This window comes from Macaca fascicularis, chromosome 2, assembly GCF_037993035.2.
Source record: "Macaca fascicularis isolate 582-1 chromosome 2, T2T-MFA8v1.1".
Lineage (NCBI taxonomy): Eukaryota > Metazoa > Chordata > Mammalia > Primates > Cercopithecidae > Macaca > Macaca fascicularis.
In genome coordinates, this window is record NC_088376.1 from 163510136 (window position 1) to 163531871 (window position 21736).

The following is a 21736-nucleotide window of genomic DNA, read 5'->3' on the forward strand; positions in this document are numbered from 1 at the left end:
CCCAGTAGCTGAAACTACAGGCACCTGCCACCACGCCCAGCTAATTTTTATATTTTTAGTAGAGACAGGGTTTCCACCATGTTGGCCAGGCTGGTCTCGAACTCCTGACCTCAGGTCATCCACCCGCCTTGGCCTCCCAAAGTGTGGGATTACAGGCGTGAGCCACTGCACCCAGCCAACATTTCTTAGCTTAATGTTTGCATACTCCAGCTTTATCTCTTGGCAGCCCAAAGTAGATTCCTGGGTTCAACCAGAAGTTCCTTGAAAATTGTCAGACTTCATAGAAGTGTAGAGTTGGGAGTCATGGATCTAGTACTGTACTTCCACTTACTGGCAAACCCCTTGGGACAGAGTATTAAGTTTGATAGACTTGGGTTCAAATCCTGGCTCCGCCACTTACTATCTGTGGGAGCTTGTTACCTCTCTGAGCCTCAGTTTCTTCTAGATCTAGAAGGAGAATAGTATTTATTTTGAAGGGTTGTTGTCACAACTAACTTATAAGTGTATAAAATGCCTAATCTAGGTTTGGTACTTCATGGGTGTTTAATAGGTGGGAATTATAACTTGGAAACACTGGAGTGGGTGGGATGATGATCTGGGCAATGTATTATTATTTGTTTACTATTACCAGATCCAGATATATGCAGGGGAAAGCCAGCTTAGAATTCAAAAAGCCGCTTTACATAGCTACTTTTGCTAAATGGATGTCAAATAAATATGTAATGATACTTGTAGTGTGACTTAATAAAGGCCTTCAGGGGTTTTCCCAGCTTTCACTGTTAGGACTTTTTCTGATAATAGTCCCACACTTTCCTACTCTGATGTGTCCTCACTCAGGAGCACTGTCTGGCTCTCCCCACAGGGAGCTGGGGACAGTTTCCTACCTGAAGCGTTGAGGTGAATTCTGTGCTCACTTTTCCTTTCTCTCTCCTTGTCTGCCTCTCTCACCCTGAGGTCTTATCTCGTCCTCTGGGAGGTATGTTAAGTGCTCTGCCAGGCTGTCTGTGCCTGGCCTGTTTTTTCTCACTGCCAGTACCTCTTGGATTCCAATTCCAAACATGGTATCCATCTGGGGTCACCCTTTCTTCCGGTGCCAAGAGAGAACACATTCCAAATGGAACACAAGTGTGCCTCCCATGCTGGCTCTCCTCATTCTGCTTGGGAAAAACAGAGAGCAGGATGTGGCCGCGTCATCCCACACTGCTGGGCTTTTCGGTCCTGTAGCGCTACTTTCCCTTGGGACTATTTAGGTTTTTCTGCTAAGAACCAAATTTGAAGACTGTCCCAAGAAACATGGAACCAAGGAAGTTTGCCAGAGCTCTGCAGGGAGAGCCAGAGCCTTGCTGAGGCGGGGGTGGGGGGGCGGGGAGGGGGAGAGGTTGGGGGAGGAGAGAGAGAGAGAGAGAGAGATTTTTAAATTCTCCATGAAGTATACTATGTTCCATCACTCCTTCGCAAAGCCACTGGAAGCATTCCTTCCAGGAAAGGTGGAGTTGGTGGCGAGAAGCTGGAGGTGAGAAGAACCCTGAACGAACGGATTCATTCATTTTCTGAATTTCCTATGTGAGGACGTATTAGAGCCCAGTGAGGCTTTGAGAGGCCCCAAAGATGAGCGCCAACAGCAGCAGAGCGGGCCAGCTTCTCTCGCAGGCTTCAGCGTGCGTTAGCTGGAAGCAGGATGTGGAAGGGGCTGTCTACCATTTAGCCAACTGCCTCTTACTCCTGGGCTTCATGGGGGGCAGTGGGGTGTATGGATGCTTCTATTTTTTTGGCTTCCTGAGTGCAGGTTACCTGTGCTGTGTGCTGTGGGGCTGGTTCAGTGCCTGTGGCCTGGACATTGTTCTTTGGAGCTTCCTGCTAGCTGTGGTCTGCCTGCTCCAGCTGGCACACCTGGTATACCGCCTGCGTGAGGACACCCTCGCTGAGGAGTTTGACCTCCTCTACAAGACGCTGTGCCTGCCCCTGCAGGTGCCCCTACAGACATACAAGGAGATTGTTCACTGCTGCGAGAAGCAGGTCTTAACTCTGGCCACTGAACAGACCTATGCCGTGGAGGGTGAGACACCCATCAACCGCCTGTCCCTGCTGCTCTCTGGCCGGTAAGCTACTCTGTCCATTGCCCAGAATTTCTTTCCCCCGCCCACACTTCTCATTTCCTAGTGTGTCCCTTTCTATTTCATGTCCCATTCCATTGAGGGAAGGATGTGACAAGTCAAACAAACCAAAATAGATTTTTCTAAGAGTGGGGTTGCTTCCTCTTTCTTGGCATTTTCCAAGAAGAAACCAGTTGGTGAGGCATCTTGGTTGGCAAGAATGGTTGTGTGTGCCCTTGCTGCTGGAAGGTGTGCAGCGTGTGTGTCTTGTGCCTGGGCCTTAAAGAACCCCTCTACCACCACCACACACATATCAGTGTGTCATGCCTAAGCTGCAGCAGTATCTCTGTAAGCTTTGAAAAACTAACATTTCAGTAAGGTTAATCTGTTCCTTATTCAAATTCAACATTTGCTAAGTACCAACTATATTCAGGGAACAATGCTAGAAATGGGAGATCAGGGAAGGGGGGTGGTTCTCATAATCCCTGTTCCCTGCCAAGGCATCGAGGAAACAGCCCCACTTGTGTTTGGGGTACCTGTATGCAGCCAGGTAGGGAGAGTGAATACCCCTTGCCCACCTTTCCATTTCCAGTTGTTCTATTGAGGCTCTTGCAAACTAAGAAGTCAAGTACAGTACTGTTAATCTGAGGGCCTAACAATGGGAGAAGAGAAGTGATGCTTATGCTGATCTCATTAAGGCTTGTGTGGAAGCACCGCCTCTTTTGGAGAAGGCTGACAGTCGGATATGGGCAGAGATGGTCTTAGTCAGGATCAGTGTATGCTCAGTCAACCTGGATGTGAATGTTGGGCACGGATATCTTCTGAGAAAATATCACGGGGCTCTGTGCTACACACTTAGTAGGTAATTGTGGATTTTTTTGATACTGCCCTAGTGGCTCTTGAGCCCCACAACCCCCACTCCACCAGCTTTCTTGAGACCAGGAGAATGTGGTAGAAAAGGTAAGATGGCAATTAGAAGGCTCCAATTCCAAGAAAAAACAAATCGAATCCAGATAATACTGCCAACCACACAATGGGGGAAAAACGTTTGACAATGATGCTAATTGTACTACAACTACCACTAATAGTAATAATACACGTTTATGTATTCATTTATAGAACCTGAAATATCATGTATATATGTTTTGATTTTGTTTGAACTCAGAGGTCCTGGGTTGAATGAACTATGAGGGGAGACATTTTGTGGGGGTACATTTCATTTCATTTATTGGTGAACTGATAGTGTAAACCAATGTGATTATTTCTAAACAAATATAAGTGTAAATACAAATACATATAACTATTGCCAAAATGTTTGCACCTAGAGTTCCATGCTTAAAGATAATTTAGGGAACTTGCTCATTCATGAGACCCATGACGTTGTAACACGTCTGTTCAAAGGAGGAAATTGAGACCAGCAGAAGTGCTTCCTCCAGTGTAGGGTGCTCATTTGCTGGAAGCATGTAGGGTTACTGTAGAGTTCAGGTAGGACAGATTTACTGTGGACTTGTATAAGATCACTTCCCAGTGAAGGGGAGAGGGGGGCTTGCCCTTGGTGTAGCTTTTCCTGGTATACTTAGCATCAAAAGGCCGAGTCAGAAATTAGACAATTTTGATTTTTTTTCTTGCCTTTCAAGGTTTGGAGTAAGAGTTTTGTTATCTTTCAATGTCACCCTGTCTCAGCTTTGCTGAGCTGGACATAGGGGAAAAGGCTTCTAGTCTATGACTGGGCTCTAGTTTTAAAGGAGAATCGCTGAACCCTGGGCTGGTTGCAGTAAGGGAGCAAACATCTCAAAGCAGCAGACAAGAACTTTGTGCCAGGAGGTGGGGACTCTTGTGCAGACTTCCCGATCTCACATGCACACTGTTCTCTAGAGTCCTTCACTCAAACTTCAGAAGTCATTTTGTTTTATTTTAATAACGGAAACCAATCTAAACCAATCTCTTTCAAAACTCAAGAGAGGCAAAGTGACTTCCTCAAAGTCTGTCTCCCTGTTAAGCAGAGCTTAACTTAGACAGTTTCTCTCATATAAAATTCAAAACACAAACTTCCATATATACAACCCCCTGAGCAGGCAACTAACTATCTAAGCTATTCATATAGGAGAAGATCATCCATCATCCAGTAGATCAAGAAGGAAGAAGAGACAGATGATAAAGGGCACAGCATTCCAATTAAAATGGCTTCAGCGAGCCATGAAGACCATTAGACACTATCTACACTCTATAGTCATCACTCTTTGGTGGCTTGCCTGGGTGGCTGAAATCGCCTAAGGATCTGACAGGTGCTGCAGCAGCACCATTCTCTTCTGCTGTCTTCCTTTCCTAGGGAAGCTTTTCACTGAGGTTTTGATCCCCTTTTATTGTGACACAAGTGTGTTTGTTCCTTGGTTTCCTTTGTTGATTTATTCATCCTTCCTTTCTTGTTTCCTTCTTTCCTTGTTTTCCCCCTTCCATACATATTTATTCAGAGTGTTCCTGTCTTCCAGTTTTAGGTTGTCAGATAATAAGTGCAATCGTTTTTTAATTGGTCATGATCTTTGGTAATTTGCACACACGCATATATACCTAGGCATTCATTAAAAGGAAGGCTCAGGAGTGCTGATATCCCACTGGCCAGGACTTATCACATGCCTATGCCTAGCAGTCAGGGAAGTAGAGAAATGTTGATTTTTGCTCTGCAGTCATGTGTCCAGTTAAAATCTAGCACCATTAAGGAAGAGAAGAAAGCAGCTATTGGAGAACAGACTGCCACACTGGATTTCCCAGGTCTTTGTTCATCCCCATGTTTATCTGCTTCTCAATACCCTTTGCATCCCTCAAAATTCAGTTCAACTGTCATCTCCTTCAAGAAGTCTGCTGCCCAAAGAGAACCAATCTCTCTCCCTCCTTTGTTACTGTTCCACAATAGCACCTATCACATTGACTTACAGTCAGTTATTTATGTGCCTGTGACTTCCACTAAATTGTGAAATCCTCAAAGACAAAGACCTGATTGTATCCATCTCTGCATTCCCAGATCTCCAGGAACATGGGAGATGCTCCATGAATGTCTGTTTAGCCAATAAATCTCCAGAAATAATGGAGGGATATCTCCACCAAATGAACAAGGTGTACCTTAGAGATCTTTTTCATCTTCCCCCTTTGCCTAATAGAGGCACCCCATTGTCCGACATAACTCACTTTAGAAGAGAGGTTAAAGATGGAACTCTTAAGTTTTCTGGGCAGTGGTTGAGAGGGAAGGATAAAGCCCATACTGGATTCTAATCTTTTTCCAGATGTGGCATCACATCTGAAATACATTCCCTGTCCTCAGGCATCGTCATACAGCCACAAGCGTACAAAGGCAGCAAGCAGCAATAGTAAGGCTCCTAACCCCTTAAGTTGTGAAACCAAGCCTGGGGTCATGGGCCAGTCAAGAGCAATTGTTTAACCTGATGGTAGTGTGGAATAAGAATATTCATAAAATTAAAGTGAATATATTAATTAGGATTTCTGGCTGCAGACAGAAACCCACTCTAGCCAGCAGAAGGGTGTGGGGGTTGGAAAGGTCTTTATTTAAAAAGATACAAGGATTTCTCATGAAACTCAAGGAAAGACATGCACCTGAGCCTCAGGTTGTACTAGAAACAAGAACGTGTCCTACTAGGACATTTTATGTGATTTCAAGTCTATTTTCTCTATAGCCAGTTGGGACCCATGCTCTTCAAAGTCTGAGTTATGTGTCAAAAAAAAAATTTTTTTTAGTTCCTTCAGGGAGGAGTATGTTAGTTTTGTTAATGTCTGATAATTGTCCCCATCCAAGGCACGATTTACATTCAATTCCATTTCCAAATTCGCAGGGAAGGAGTTTGATTGGCTCAGCTTGAGTTAGGTGTTCACCCTAGGACCATCAACTGGATAGGGTGTGTAGGATCTCATTGTCTAAAGAAACAAGCTATTATTGTCCCCTGTGGTTAGAGAGGTCAGGGAAGGGGTCATGCTGGGAGAGTCCACTACCATCTACCCAAAGCTCTAGTAATAGGGTGGCAACACGGTGTTGTGCCAAGAACATAGAATTTTGGTTCTGCCACTTGATCGCTATGTAAACTTAAGCTCGCCACTCAACCCTTCTGAGCACCAGTTTCCTTAGCTATAAAATACAGAAAAGAACAATCTACCTTGAGGTGTTGTGAACATTATATAAGAGAACACTGGTAAAGTGTCTAGCAGAGTCTGGCATATACTAGACTTGCCACTTCCTTCAAAGTCTACAAAGTGGTTAAATGTAAGCATGGATCTTCACGTAGCTAATGGGAAGGAAGAAAGGAGAATCTGTGGGGCAGTGGCATCCAACAGAGCTTCTGTGATGACGGAAATGTTCTAGATCTGTGTTGTACAACATGGTAGTCACAGGCCATATGTGGCTGTTGAGCACCTATAATGTAATTAGGTAAGGAACTGAATTTTTAATTTTATTTAATTTTAATTAGTGTAAATGTAAACTTAAATAGGCAGCAGCGTTCTTTTCTCTTTTTTTGAGACAGAATTTTGCTCTTTTGCCCAGGCTGGAGTGCAGTGGTGTGATCTCGGCTCACTGCCACCTCTGCCCCCGAGTTCAAGTGATTCTCCTGCCTCAGCCTCCTAAGTAGCTGGGATTGCAGACACTCACCACCATGCCTGGCTAATTTTTGTACTTTTAGTAGAGATGGGGTTTCACCATCTTGGCCAGGCTGGTCTCGAACTCCTGACCTCAGGTGATCCACCTGCCTCGGCCTCCCAAAGTGCTGGGATTACAGGTGTGAGCCACTACACCGGGCCAGCAGCAGAGTTCTTGAGCAGTAGTTTCCATCCTGGCTACACATTAGAATCACTGGGGAGATGTAAATACTAGTAATATCCAGATCCTACCTAGAGAGATTCTTGTTTCATTGCTCTGGGATAAGGCCCAAGCCTAGGTGCTTTTTTAAAAGCTTCCCTGGGGCTTCTACTCTGCAGCCTGAAATTGAGAACCACCAGTAAGGAGAAGGAGGAGGAAAATGAGGGTTCAGGAAGTCTCAATGGGTTCCATTTCTGAACTATTTGCATGCAGTAACTAGGCTGGCTAGTCTAGCTTTGGGTTTTGCCATGCTTTAGGCAAAGTATTTCTACAGGAAGATTCGTGTTAATCAGCGACACCTAACTTCAGAATAGATGACTTGGAGAGCCATTTTCCTTTTCCCACATGATCTCTTCTCTTCCCTTGCCAGGGTTCGTGTGAGCCAGGACGGGCAGTTTCTGCACTACATCTTTCCATACCAGTTCATGGACTCTCCTGAGTGGGAATCACTACAGCCTTCTGAGGAGGGGGTGTTCCAGGTAACAGGGAGCCCCGTGGCAGCACCGCCTCACCCCGTCCCACTGTAGCCTAGCAGTATCCGTGCCTCCATGTTTCCCCTCTCACATCTGCCCTTTGCACCACTGCCAGTGTAAAGCTACAGGCCGGGGCACTCTTCCTCTGTGAAAAGAGTTCCTGGGCTCCTAGCCAAGGTGAGGCAGGGTAGGAAGATACTGGCCCCTGGGTAGACCATGTTACTTGAATGCTTAAACTCTTCTGGAAGACTCTAGTGCCACAAGATAAAAACCCACACTCCTTACAGGGTAACTTAACCCTTTTAGTGCTCTCTAGCCACATTCCCAGCTCTCCCTCCTTCATATTTTTTGCTCATACTAGCCATGCTGAACCACTAGTCCTTACCTAAACACACCACATTGTTTTGCAGCTCTGTGCCTTGGCCCCTACTCTCCCCTCTGAAATGCATTTCCCTTTCTAGATGAGACCATGGCACCTCACTTCCTCTGTGAAAACTGCCCGAATTGACCTCACCAACATCCACCCCACAGCCTAGTGCTCCGGTGTGCCTGTTCTAGTCCTTTTACTTATGCTAACTGGTGCACATCTTGCTCTCTGTTCTAATAATCTGGTCTCCTTTCTGTCTTCTGACAGAAAGGAGTACCGTGAACTCCTTGAAGTAAAAATCTAGGCTTTTCCTTCTCTGTTCCCAGACTCTAAAGGAAAGTACCTGGAGCACAGCAGCTGTTCAGTAAAGAATTGCTGGCTGGGCGTGGTGGCTCACACCTGTAATCCCAGCACTTTGGGAGGCTGAGACGGGAGGATCACGAGGTCAGGAGATCGAGACCATCCTGGCTAACACAATAAAACCCCATCTCTACTAAAAATACAAAAAAATAGCTGGGCATGGTGGTGGGTGCCTGTAGTCCCAGCTACTCAGGAGGCTGAGGCAGGAGAATGGCGTGAACCCGGGAGGCGGAGCTTGCAGTGAGCTGAGATTTCACCACTGCACTCCAACCTGGGTGACAGAACAAGACTCTGTCTCAAAAAAAAAAAAAAAATTGCTGAACTGGTTTGCCACTGGGCAGCTGATGTCCCAGAGGACTCCATGGGGCATTCACATACATGCTTCAATGCAGGTGCCTGGCTGCCTGGCCCCTACTCTTCTTATCTCTGCCAATCCCTCAGGCTTTGGTCACTTTCTCTTTAGCTCTCACTTATTGAATGGCTAGCATGTGGCAGGCACTACATATCATATTGCCTCATTGGTTCTCACAACAACTCTATGGGTTGAATATGATTATTACCCCATTTAACAACTGAGGAAACTAATGCCCAAAAACATCAAGTAATTTGCCCAGGGTCTTCAGCTAGAAAGTGACAAAGCCAAGTTGCCTGGATCTACCATTTCTGTTCTTTATTAAAATGGGAGGGTCGCCAGAGGAGTGCTGTTTACACACACACACACACACACGCACACGCATGCACACACATGCACACACACTCACTCACCCCTTTAAGGACTCCCCTGCCTGGATAGTTTGCTGGAACTGGAAACACTGGGTTCCATGTGTCTCCTACTACTTTTATCAGGGAGTCCCTCAAACCAACATATGAGCCAACCCCGGAACAGACACACACAGGCATTGCTACCTGGCAGGGCCTGCTTCCGCCCCCACCCTGACACTTAGCTCTGTGATAATAATGGAGCCTGAGAGGCAGTCCTGATCCCACTGCCAGGGCACACAGCCGCAGATCCACTTCCATCATGTTCCTCCCTGACCTCCCTCCACACACCCTCTCTAACTAGCCCAGAAACCTTCTTCAGGAACTCTCTCAGGCACATGAGAACCTCTAGGAGGGCTGAGTCAGGACCTGAGCCAGCTGGACCGGGGCTCTTTCTGACACTGACACGGAGGAACAGGTGGTAGGTAAGCCGGGTGTCCTCCCCTAAGTTACGCTCAAGAGGAAGGGCTGTAACCCCACATGGCCTCTCAGCCTGGAATGTAGGTGCGGTCATATTCCTCCCATTTATATTTTTAGTGTGCACCTCCTTTGGGAGCAATGAGAGCCACACATTTGCTATTGGCTGTGTAAAGTCCCATTTCCTCTTTGCAAATGTCAAGTGTTATCTTAAGTTAGAGTTCATCCTGTCCTTGCCTTTTGCAATTACATAGTCTTTGTTGACAGAGCAATCCACAGTGACAGCCTAAATTACAATTCACATTGTACTTAATACAAATCAATCAGCATTCCACCACACCTCTCAACAATTCAATTAAGTCAGAATGCATTGTGTGTTCAGCACTGTGACACTCATTAGTCACCGAGAACACAGCACAGGAGGGATCACACAGACATCATCACTGTTTTTCTAATTTGCATCCTATCTTACTGGACTTAAGTCCTGTTTACATAGGTTATCTCATTTACTTCATTCAACCATCCTGGCCAACATGGTGAAACCCCATCTCTACTAAAAATACAAAAATCAGCCAGGCACAGTGGCAGGTGCCTATAATCCCAGCTACTTGAGAGGCTGAGGCAGGAGAATTGCTTGAACCCAGGAACTGGAGATTGCAGTGAGCCGAGATCACGCCACTGTATTCCAGCCTGGGTGACAGAGCAAGACTTCGTCTCCGGTGGGGAGAGGAGGGGAGGAAAGTGACATTAGGTTGTTTTGCAATATACAACATTGGCTGTCTTCCCTTGATTCGTTTATTCACTTCAGTTATATTTATTGAAAACTTAGTATGTACCAGGCACTGTTAAAAGGGCTTGAAATATATCAGTGAACAGAACAGATGAAGGTCCCTCCCCTCATGAAATTTACATTCTCATAAGGGAGTCAAAAAGCCATAGGCATAATGAATAAGTAAATTATATAATATGTTAGAGGACAATAACTGCTAGTTAAAAAAAAAGAAACCCTAGAGTAGTATAAGGGAGATATGATTGCGATTTTAAATAGGGTGGTCATGGAAATCCTTGTTAAGCAGGTAACATTTGAGCAAAAACCTGAGAGAGGTGACAGGTGAGGTCTGTGAATATCTAGGAAAAGCGTATCAGACAGAGGAAAGAGCCAGTGCAAAGGCCCTGAGGTGGGGCCAGTGGTGTTTGACTCACAGAAAGGAGGACAGTGGACCTGGAATGGAGAGAGGAAGGGGAGGGAATAGCAGGAGAGAAAGTTGGAGAGGTGACGAGGTAGCAAGATTATGTAGGGCCATAGCATATATTGTCTAGATACAGCCAAAAGGATTTTCTAAAGGGTTGGATATAGTATGTGAGAGAAAGAGAAGATCAAGGAAGACTCTAAGGCTTTTGGCCTGAGCAACTGGACGGGTGATGCTGCTGTCATCTGAGATAAAGAAAGCTACAGGTACAGCTGCTTTCAGGGGACTAGGAAGTTCAGTGTTTGATGATCTGTGGACATTTGGATGGAGATGCTACATAGGCAACTGGATATTTAAGTCTGGAATTCAGGAATGAGATCTGGGCCTGAGATATAAATTTGGGAGTTGGTTGTATACAGATGATATTTAAAGCCATTGGATAGGATGAGCTCACCAAGTGAGTGAGTGTGGATGGAAGAGGGAATAGTTCAAGAGGGGAGTCCTGGGATACTTTAGTGGTAAGGAGTTGGAGAGAAAAGGAGAAAGCAGCAAAGGAACTTGAAAAGGAACAATCATGAGATTGGACCAGGAGCGTATGGCATCCTGGCAACCAAGAAAAGAAGGTGTATTAAAGAGGAGGGGGAAATTGATGGATGCCATGAAAAGTGACCATCAGACTCAGCAGCTTAGAGGTCATTGGTGACCTTAACAGGAACAGTCTTTGTGGACTGCTAGGGACAAAGTCTTATCGGTTTAAGAGAGTGAGAAGAGAGGAATTGGAGACAGTAAGTATAAACAGGTTATTTTTTCTTTATGAGCTTTGCTAAAAAGGGAAGCAAATTAGTGGAGTGATAGCTAGTCAGGGAAATGAGGTCAAGAAAAAGAATTTTTATTTGTACAATTTTGTTTTATTTTAAGATGGAAGAAGTAACAGCATATTTCTCAGAAGGTTCACAGTCTTTGTGTTGACTTTAAGGACATTATTTACATTCAGCTTAGCTCTTGCTCAAACACACCTGCTTCATATTTGGTACTCATTTCTTGTTTGGGAATTGTTCATAAGTACATCTAAGGTATAGGCTATGGCAGATTGTGACAACTATTTGCTGAACTATTAGTCATGGACAGATTGTATTATTTTCAGAATTATTTCTCACGAGGCAAGAGAGATTAAGTAATTTATCTGACATCATACAACTGATAGAGGTAAAGTTGAAACATGAAACCACTTCTGGCCTTGATAACGTAGTTTACATCCTGATTGCAGTGCTAACAATTAGTGGGGAAAAGTTGAGAGGAGGAAATGAATAAAGGATGTGGGGGAGGGGTATAGCAGAAAGGAAGGAAGAGGAGGTTAGTGGGAGATCTGGTAGGCAATGCAGGAATGAAAAGGATTATATATAATCTCTAATAAAGAATGTTTGGAAAGCTACCCTACCTTCAATTTGACAATTCATATAAACTACTTAACACAATGCCTGGCACCTCTTGACAAATGTTAGCTGCTAACATCATTATCATCATTTCCACTGTCTCCATCCACAAAAATACATCATGAACTCTGCCAGCCCAAAGTATTAGGGTCAATTAGATTATTAAAAATTGTGTGATTCTGCACCCTTTTCCTGCACTGTCCTAAGCATGTTTCCATTTTAACCCCAGCTTTACTACTCATCATTATTGTAACAAGGATTTATCACGCATCTGCTGCATGCCAGGCACACGTTATTGTTTATTTCCCATGCAAACGTAATTAAGCTTTGCATCATGGGCACATAGTGAGTGCTCAGAAATTCCTAGAGGAATAAACAAATGGAGAATGGGGTGCCCTTTGATTTTCTGTCCTTTAGAGTTTGTCTTCCTCTACGCCCTTTTTTCTGATTTCAGTCATCAGATCCTTTTGGTTACTTGAAGTGGCCAAGTTAAGAGCAATTTCATGGACCCAAATCCCAGGCCCATGCTTCATCCACATGATGTAGCTTGGCATACCTCATCAGAAGCTTTTTCTCAAACTGAACTTTCTAGCTCTTTTTGTGTCCCTACCCCAATATTTTATCCTTCCTCAGTCTTAACATGAATAGTTGTCAGCATTTCAACCACTCTTCAGAGCACCAGAAGGCCCTTTCTTTCTCTATCTCAAAATCATAAGACTCAGAACCTTCTGCAGTCACTAGTACCATTAGCCATGGAACCACAGAATTGGAGCTGAGGAAAATGGGTGAGGAACCTGAGGCTCCAGGAAGTGATGGGTGGGTGAGTGAGTGAATGGCTGATCCCAGGGCTCCTGATACTAGACACCCCCATATCAGTGCACACAAGTGAAAGTCATCTACTAGACCTCCTTCAGGCGAGGTCATAGAGGGGGGTGCTCCCACACAGCTTCTTCAGTACAAGTACAGCTGTTTTCCAAGTGACTGTATGGTCTCTGCGCTCAGCATGGACACATTTTCTAGTTTAAACCTTTACTGTCTGCTTCTGACCCCTCTCAGGTCACTCTGACTGCTGAGACCTCATGTAGCTACATTTCCTGGCCCCGGAAAAGTCTCCACCTTCTTCTGACCAAAGAGCGATACATCTCCTGCCTCTTCTCGGCTCTGCTGGGTTATGACATCTCAGAGAAGCTCTACACTCTCAATGACAAGCTCTTTGCTAAGTTTGGGCTGCGCTTTGACATCCGCCTTCCCAGCCTCTACCATGTCCTGGGTCCCACTGCTGCAGATGCAGGACCAGAGTCCGAGAAGGGTGATGAGGAAGCCTGTGAGCCAGCTGCTTCCCCTCCTCAGGCCACGCCAACCTCTCTCCAGCAAACACCTCCTTGTTCTCCCCCTCCAGCTGCCACCAACTTTCCTGCACCTCCTTCCCGGGCCAGGTTGTCCAGGCCAGACAGCGGCATCCTGGGTGAGGACTCCACCAGTCTGGTGCTGGAGGATTTTGAGGAGGTGTCAGGATCAGAATCATTTATGGATTATAGGAGTGATGGGGAGTACATGAGGTGAAGGGAGAACTAACATGGGCACAGCCACCGGCTCAGGATCCTATGTAAGTACTCAGAAGGCAGCTGCCGCACATTCCTGTCAACGGCTGGCCTTAACTCAGCTTATTAGGGAAAAAAAAAAAAAAAAAAAAATCATTTGTGGAACATCTCCTCTTAGAGGACTCACAGAAAGTGGCATTAACCCAACTTTGCAGATAGCAACTCACTCCGGGTGCATGCAAGGCATGAAGGGATTTTAAAAACTCATTCATTATTAACTGTGATTGCATTTTGGAAAGTGGGCTGGTTGATATGTTGAGCCAGGAAGGTAGATTGCTAAGCATTTTTGCAAGTTTGTTCTAATAGCTGAGGCCACAGCTGGAGTTAAAGGGGCTTTTATTTGTGGCATGCATTTTAAAAGAAAAAGAATGTGGCAGGGTTCTAATTCCGATTGCTTGTCTTTCCTGGTATAGAGCCCGTCCTGGAAAGCAGTTGTTATTTAGCCTAGACTGGGCAGGCATCTCTATTAAAATTGCATATTTTAAAGAGAATTGTGATTATGGGCTAATAGCTCGGGGAGGAAAATGTCCTCATCCTGCTTTCCTCTCACCCAGTGAAGAATGTGTTTGTTGATCACACAGACAGAGGACTCGATACTGCTATGAATAAATGTTACTATGATCAGATAGGTATATGGCAGCCTGGCTTTCCCGTCACCCACACCTGTGGGAGGTAGGATGTGTATAAATCCTGGAGGGCCTCACGGTGCGTGCAGGATTTCCCTCACAGAATTTCCCTCCCCAGAGAGTCCACAAGAAAGTCTGTGCCCAGTGGTTCTGGGAAATTGCTCTCGTGTTCCCCCGGCCCCCTCACAATGCTGTGACGTTTTTTTCTGTAACTCCACCCAACCATGATGTAGGCCTGAATTTCCTGAGGAAAATCCCATTGTTCCAATTTGGAAGGCGCTTCCCACTGTTCTTTAGAAAGCACCAATAAATTACCTGAGAAATTAGCCCAGTGAGGAAGGTCTCCAGAGTACATGAAATGAATGAATGAATGTTTGTCTCTTCTGAAAAACAGGTTATATAAACGATGAAAGAGGGCCTGGAGGTGACTGATGAAAGGTTAGAGATTTGGTTTTGTAGATATGGAATTTACAATCTCCTGTGTTACCAGCGTCCTTAGAACCATAGTTCAGCTGATTCTGAGGTAATTCCAAGGATCAGTCTAACATTCCAGATCACTTTGTTGAGTTCCTCCAAGTGTGTATTGGCCACTCTGATCACGCCTTTCCCGCTGCGCAGCTGTTCGCCTTCCTACTCATTCATCCTGCACCCACGCATGCTCCTTATGACCTGTGGATCCCTCTTGGTCCAACTTGCCCATCCACCTATACACTCTCTCTTGGACTCACAGCAGCTCTGTTTTCTCATGTTGTTCTTCCTGGTTTTCTTCTCTTTCCTTGGTTCTATTTTTCTCTTCTTTCTTCTCCAATTTCTTCTTAGTCCTTGATTCCTTGATTGTCTCCATTTGCTGTTTTTTTTTTTTTTTTTTTTTTTTTTCCTTTCCTTTCTTGAGACAGGGTCTCACTCTGTTACTCAGGATGAAGTGCAGTGGCACGATGTCAGCTCACTGCAGCCTCTACCTCCAAAAGTTCAAGTGATCCTCCCACCTCAGCCTCCCAAGTAACAGGGATTACAGGCACATGTCACTGTGCCTGGATAATGTTTAATTTTGAAATGTTTTTTGTAGAGACAAGGTCTCCCCATGTTGCCCAGGTTGTTCTCGAACTCCTGGGCTCAAATGATCCTCCTGCCTTGGTCTCCCAAAGTGCTAGGATTACAGGCATGAGCCAGCTTACCTGGCCAGTTTGCTGCTCTTAAGTGTCCATTTTCTTCCATCTTCTCAGTTTATTTCTCCCTCTTCAGTTGTCTCTTGTTTTCTTCCATTTTATTGTTCATATATTTATCTCTCCTATTACCTCCTTTTTTCTTTCCCACCTTTTTTGCCTTGCTCTATGTATTCTTCCTCCTAAACACCCTGTACCCCCATCTTATTAGTTTTTAATCCTAACTCTTCCAAAGATCAGTACTTTTCCCTCTGCCTATAAAGAAAACCATGCGGCCGGGCGCGGTGGCTCAGGACTGTAATCTCAGCACTTTGGGAGGCCGAGGCGGGCGGTTCACGAGGTCAGGAGATCAAGACCACCCTGGCTAACACGGTGAAAACTAAAAATTTAGTTTTCTAAATTTACAAAATTTTCTAAATTTTCTAAAAATACAAAAAAATTAGCCGGGCGTGGTGGCGGGCACCTGTAGTCCCAGCTACTCAGGAAGCTGAGGCAGGAGAATGGCGTGAACCCAGGAGGCAGAGCTTGCAGTGAGCCGAGATCTGGCCACTGCACTCCAGCCTGGGCGACAGAGTGAGACTCCGTCTCAAAAAAAAAAAAAAGAAAAGAAAAGAAAAGAAAAAACCATTCAAGTGAAGGTGTAAAATCCCCAACTTCAGGAATATTTTTCAAACATCAGGAGGCAGACAGCACGGTAAATGAGAAAGAGACCAGGACTGGGAATCCAAAGTCCTGGCTTCTATGTCTGGCTTTGCTACTAATCAAATACGTGACTTTTTTGCAAACCATACAACCTCTCTAAACCTTACTTTCTTCGTTTGAGCGTGTTGGACCAGCTGTCGCCAGGAACCCTCTTGGATTTATCTGAGAAGGCAAGGATAAGTTTTTCAAAGGAAGAAAAGAGGAGCAGTCAGACCGCAGTTCAGTAGACACGAGCCCCAGGACATCTGAGTGTCTTTCAGCAAGAACTCTCTGCGGTGTTTCACTACAGTTTCTCTGCCACCTTGGGACTCTCCCCCACCCTTGTGGTGGTGGGTCTTGCTTCACTAGAAGTTCCCTCCATTCTGTGGCTGTGAAGAATCTATCACTTACCATGTGATTGCAGTGAAGATTCTCTCTCTCTCTCTCTCTCTCTCTCTTTCTCTCTCTCTCTCTCTCCTCTCTCTCTCTCTCTCTCTCTTTCTTTTTTGAGACAGTCTTGCTCTGTCTCCCAGGCTGCAGCGCACTGGCGCTGTAAGCTTCGCCTTCCGGGTTCACGCCATTCTCCTGCCTCAGCCTCCGGAGTAGCTGAGACTACAGGCGCCCGCCGCCACGCCCGGCTAATGTTTTTGGTATTTTTGGTAGAGACAGGGTTTCACCGTCTCCATCTCCTGACCTGGTGATCCGCCTGCCTCGGCCTCCCAAAGTGCTGGGATTACAGGGGTGAGCCTCCGCGCCCGGGCTACAGTGCAGATATTTTATGTGAGAGGAGATCACAACTCACTCCCCAAGCCCTCAACCCTTAATACATGCATGCCTCTTTCCAAATTCAACCTTTTCTAAAACTCAAGATGAGAAAACTGCTGATGAGGCTCACTTTCTAAAATACCGGAATTTGCAATATGGAGAGAATAGGTTTTTCATGTTTCTTTGTTTAAGCAATAGAGAGAAAAGAAAATTATGTTGTTTACTTTTTAGGCCATAGAGGTTTTCAGAACAACTTGAAAACATGATCAAATTAGCCAAACTTCTGACAGTTTTCAATGTAGTCTGTGATAATGGGATAATTTAGCCTCAGTTCTTTTTCTGGAATTGTGTTTTGAATGTTTGGTTTTACTTATTTACCATCAAACTTGCTGTAAGGTTATTACTGTAACTAATAGGCCTATTCCCTTATGATTGGGAGCAATTTACTGTTGTTTCTTTCACAAAGTACGGCACCATTCACTATCTATTTCCTGGCTCTTTAGTTATCAAAATTTTAAGCTCATTGCTATTCATCCCATCACAGCACTTATATGAGAGGCATGAAGCTGGCTGAATTCTTCATCATTAGGGATGACACAGTCTCATTACATTGATACCAGCGCTTGTCTCTCACACCAATCCAAATTAAGACCAAGTGAAAATAGCCAAAGTTTCCTCTTGAACTCCTTGTTGAAGACACATATGTGTTTTAGTCTGGTGGTACCCAAAATTGAACAAAAAAATGGGTGCTGCTTCTCTTAACAGTCAAAATTATGCTGCAGGATAATGTATTCATGCAGGGTCTTCCAGTCAGACCCCAAATTATCACTGCCTTCACTAGAATTTTTCTGTTTAATTCTATGGCCACTCTCCACAGGAATCCATTCTGTGTCTTACTTATAGGAGATGCTCAGTGAATGAAGGATTTATCTTCTAGCAATGCAGCTCCGATGTAGGCTGTTGAGTGAAATAATGAATCCATTATCACAGACTAAATTGAAAGATGTCTGACATCTGGAAGATTTTAATTTTGTTTCACATTGTTCTGAAAACTCTGTGGCCTGGAAAGCGAAAACTGTGCTGTTTCTTTTCTCCCTATTATTTAAATAAACAAATGATGAACAGATTACAAAATGGAGGACGCTCGAGGTAAGGGAAGGAGCCCTTCGACAGGAGGATCAGGACATAGTACCAAGGGCCAGAGAAATGATTCGATAAACACTTACTATTTACCATATATTTCAGGCATGGTTCTAGGTAATCACATGATAAGTAGTTGAAAGAACTGAAAATGTTTAATCTGCAAGAAAAGGGCAAATGTAATATCTTCAAATTTTAAAAAGAATGTGAATTAGAACTTGACTTAATTTGGTGTAGTTTTTGTGGGCAGAAATTGAATGGCTGAAAGTTACAAGAAGGATTTTAGCTTAGTATTGATACTGGATTGTTCATGGGTAGTGAGAGTTACTCCTCACTGGAAGAGTTCAAGCAGGGGCCAAAAGAAATCTCAGAGATTTTATAAGGTGATTCACGCTCTGGGGAAAGGATGCCTTGGATTATTGCTGTTAGAGTACCTTCTAACTCTAGGATTCTGTGGTTCTAAGATCTGGACTCTAGCCTGGCCATTCACCTGCCATCAAGAGCAGGTTCCTCATCTGAAGGACAGGACCAAGATGTGTCTGTCTACCTTACCGGGTTGCTGTGAGGAGCGATTGTGATAAAATACATAAAGGCAGTTTTTAAGCTGTGAAGCACTAGTTAAATGTGTAGCGTATTTTAAGATTCTGCCGGGCGCGGTGGCTCAAGCCTGTAATCCCAGCCCTTTGGGAGGCCGAGACGGGCGGATCACGAGGTCAGGAGATCGAGACCATCCTGGCTAACACGGTGAAACCCCGTCTCTACTAAAAAATACAAAAAAAAAAAAAAAAATAGCCGGGCGAGGTGGCGGGCGCCTGTAGTCCCAGCTACTTGGGAAGCTGAGGCAGGAGAATGGCGGGAACCCGGGAGGCGGAGCTTGCAGTGAGCTGAGATCCGGCCACAGCACTCCAGCCTGGGCGACAGAGCGAGACTCCGTCTCAAAAAAAAAATAAATAAAATAAAATAAAAATAAAAAAAGATTCTGTTGTATGTACAATTATTTAGCAGTCTCTCTCTCTCTTTCTCTTTCTTTTATCAGAGATAGATGATTTTCCCTCTTATTTCCCCCAGTTTGGCTTTTCAGGGAAGGTGGCAGCTGGCAGAATCCCCTGACAACAAAAGGTACAGCAAAAAGTGGAGGCCTAAAGAAAACATGTGGTAGCCCCTTAGCCTCTGAATAACGAAGTCACACCCCAGTCTGCTCTCCTTCATCTGTTTGGGAGGAGGCAGATTAGAGTCATCAGGCTCTTCCCCTCAGAAGCAGCTGTAAGGTATTTGGTAGCTGTCAGTGCTAGCAAACAGCACTTTTCTCACAGAACTACTGGAAAGAGTCCTGGCACAGAAAACTTGCTCTTGAAAGTGACACGGCCAGAACAGTGGTCTCTAGAGGGTTGTGCCACCTCTACCTGCCACAGGTTCCATTGTCAGTCAGGTAAGTTAGAGGCAGCAGGTCCTCACCTGCCCTCTGGATCACAGCAGCCTGGGGCTGCTCCCAACTCATGTTTCCACTTCTGCCTTACAGGCCTCATTTTCCTACCCATCTTTCTGTAAAAATGAAAGTCAGGAGTCTTATGAAACTTACCATTATTCAATACAGGCTTTTGGTTTTTTTCTTTAAATTAGATAGGGTTAGGTAAGAAGTAGAGTTCTGTAGAATGTTCATAGGAAGCAACAAAAGTTGATCTCTTGATCTCTACAATAGGAGAGGATTGGGCTAGATAACTTCAAAGCTGACTTGCCCTAATATTCTAGTACGAAATGATTCAAAGGTACACCTGCCCCTCTCATGTCAGGCAGTAAGTACAGCTAAAACACTGGGAATTGATAGAGGAAAAGAAAAAAATTGAAAAGAACCCTTTGAAGTTAGACAAACGGTCCAGAGACATAGTGCTAAAATCCTCCCTCTTTTTCTTTCCACAGCTTCTAGAATTCCTCTCCAGAGCTACTCTCCAGTTATATCCAGGGGACAGGCCCCTTTGGCTCCAACCCACACGCCTGAACTTTAAGGATCATTGGACTGTCTTCTCTGTGACCGGCACAGCTCTCTTCTGTGTTCACAGAATGGCCACTGATAGGCACGCCTCTTTCCCCACCCACTGGAAGGCTCACAGGCAAGGTGAGAGAGGACACAGAAGGTGCCAACACTGTCGCTATAGTAAGGACCTTGAGTGACTTTGAGAAATTCACCCTCGCAAGCCTTCCTTCAGGAGCAGGCATTGGAAGTGCAGAGGCGCAGATTCCATTCTTTACCAGCTGCAGAATCTTGGGCAAGTTGCACGGCCTCTGTGAGCCTCATCGGTAAACAATGGGGGTAATGAAACCCACCTCACAGGGTTGTTGTGAGGATCCGATGAGTTGATTTAGGTAAGCACCTAGCACATGGTGTGGCACCAAGTAAGCACTCAATAAATCACTCAATTCCTTTCCCTATGTTGTTTCTTTGCATTGTCTGAAAGGATCAGTGGAGTCAAAGATCCAGCTTTTCACTGGTGATTATTTTTTATTTTTCAATTAAGATTTAAATTTATGGAAGTCGAAATTTAAAAACCTCGTTTTCCCTTAGACTGTGACATTTAACTTATATCTCTTTTTCTATTGATGAACCTAGTATTAAACAATAGTTTTTAGAGGAACTTCTACAAACTTAGTTTATTAGGTTTTCTTAAACATCTTAAAGTAGATTTATAAATTTAATATATTCTATTTTCCTTTTTCTTTAAACACTTCAACAATATTTCAGTTATCTATTGCTGTGTAATATCAATCCCTAAAATAGTGACTTAAAATAGTCCTAATAATTTGTTGTGCCCATGAGTGTGGGGCCTGACTGGGCTCAGCTAGGCGGTTCCCACTCAGGGTTTCTCATGTTGTTTCAGTCAGATAGTGGTTCAGTCTAGAATCATCTCTAAGGCTTCTTCACTCACCTGTCTGGGAAGACTCAAACAGCTGAGAGCTGAAACAGCTGGGAATCCTTGGACATCTCTCCCTCTCAGTAGCTTTTTCGTTTTTGTTGCTGTGTACTCTTTGCATCACTATACCACAATTTATTTATCCAATCTACAATTGATGGGCATTTGGATAGTTTCCAGCTTGGGGCAATTACAAATAGTGCTGCTATGAACATTCTTGTACATGTCTTTCGGTATACATATGTATACATATCTTGGATATATACCTAGGAATGGAATTACTCAGGCATTGGGTAACCCTAGAGGGCTGTTGTGGAGAGTAACCAAAGCAATAAACAAATAACAAAAAAGTACACTGGGCCAGGTGCAGTGGCTCACACCTATAGTCCCAGCACTTTGGGAGACCGAGCCAGGTGGCTCACTTGAGGTCAGGAGTTCAAGACCAGCCTGACCAACACGGTGAAACCCCATCTGTACTAAAAAAATACAAAAGGTAGCTGGGCGCGGTGGCAGGCACCTATAATCCCAGTTACTCGGGAGGCTGAGGCAGGAGAATTGCTTGAATAAGCTGAGAGGCAGAGGTTGCAGTGAGCCAAGATTTGCACCATTGCACTCCAGCCTGGGCAACAAAGCAAGACTCCATTTCAAAAAAAAAAGTACACTGTACACTGTAAATTGAGAGTCAACATAACCTGGATGTGGTGCCACTGCCCAACCTGGAGGATCACCAAGGCAGGGCTGTCATTACACACCTATGGCATATAGCAGTGGTTTCTCAAGATGAGGACCTCTTTAATCCCTTTTCTCCGCCAAAGAATCAGACCTTACATTGTCGAAGTTGTGCTTTTATTATCTAATGGTGTATGTAAGGCAAAAGACATTTGGATTTCAGTAGGATTTTTAG

General features: G+C 44.6%; 1 protein-coding gene across 5 annotated transcripts; it reads left to right on the top strand.

Annotated features, from left to right (window-relative positions):
• Positions 1–1151: 1151 nt before the first annotated feature.
• POPDC2 (popeye domain cAMP effector 2) lies at positions 1152–20351 on the top strand. Of its 5 annotated transcripts, none has more exons than XM_065539166.1 (5): positions 1152–2099; positions 7322–7430; positions 13007–13415; positions 18963–19045; positions 19844–20351. In XM_065539166.1, the coding sequence occupies exons 1-4, from the start codon at positions 1609–1611 to the stop codon at positions 19034–19036; spliced, it is 1083 nt and encodes a 360-aa protein (XP_065395238.1). In that variant the 5' UTR covers positions 1152–1608; the 3' UTR covers positions 19037–19045; positions 19844–20351. The 5 variants fall into 5 exon arrangements, with proteins under 5 accessions (XP_065395238.1, XP_073889483.1, XP_073889484.1 ...); XM_074033382.1 differs by lacking the exon at positions 18963–19045 and having other exon boundaries at positions 1152–1513; positions 1969–2099; positions 13007–13556; XM_074033383.1 differs by lacking the exon at positions 18963–19045 and having other exon boundaries at positions 1152–1513; positions 1969–2099.
• Positions 20352–21736: the final 1385 nt, after the last annotated feature.

Bases quoted from the DNA above. Each gene is read 5' to 3' on its own strand.
- POPDC2 (XM_005548058.3), top strand. From the start codon at position 1,609: ATGAGCGCCAACAGCAGCAGAGCGGGCCAGCTTCTCTCGCAGGCTTCA. The intron at 2,100-7,321 runs GTAAGCTACTCT...TTCCCTTGCCAG, and splicing joins TCCCTGCTGCTCTCTGGCCG to GGTTCGTGTGAGCCAGGACG. The intron at 7,431-13,006 runs GTAACAGGGAGC...GACCCCTCTCAG, and splicing joins CTGAGGAGGGGGTGTTCCAG to GTCACTCTGACTGCTGAGAC.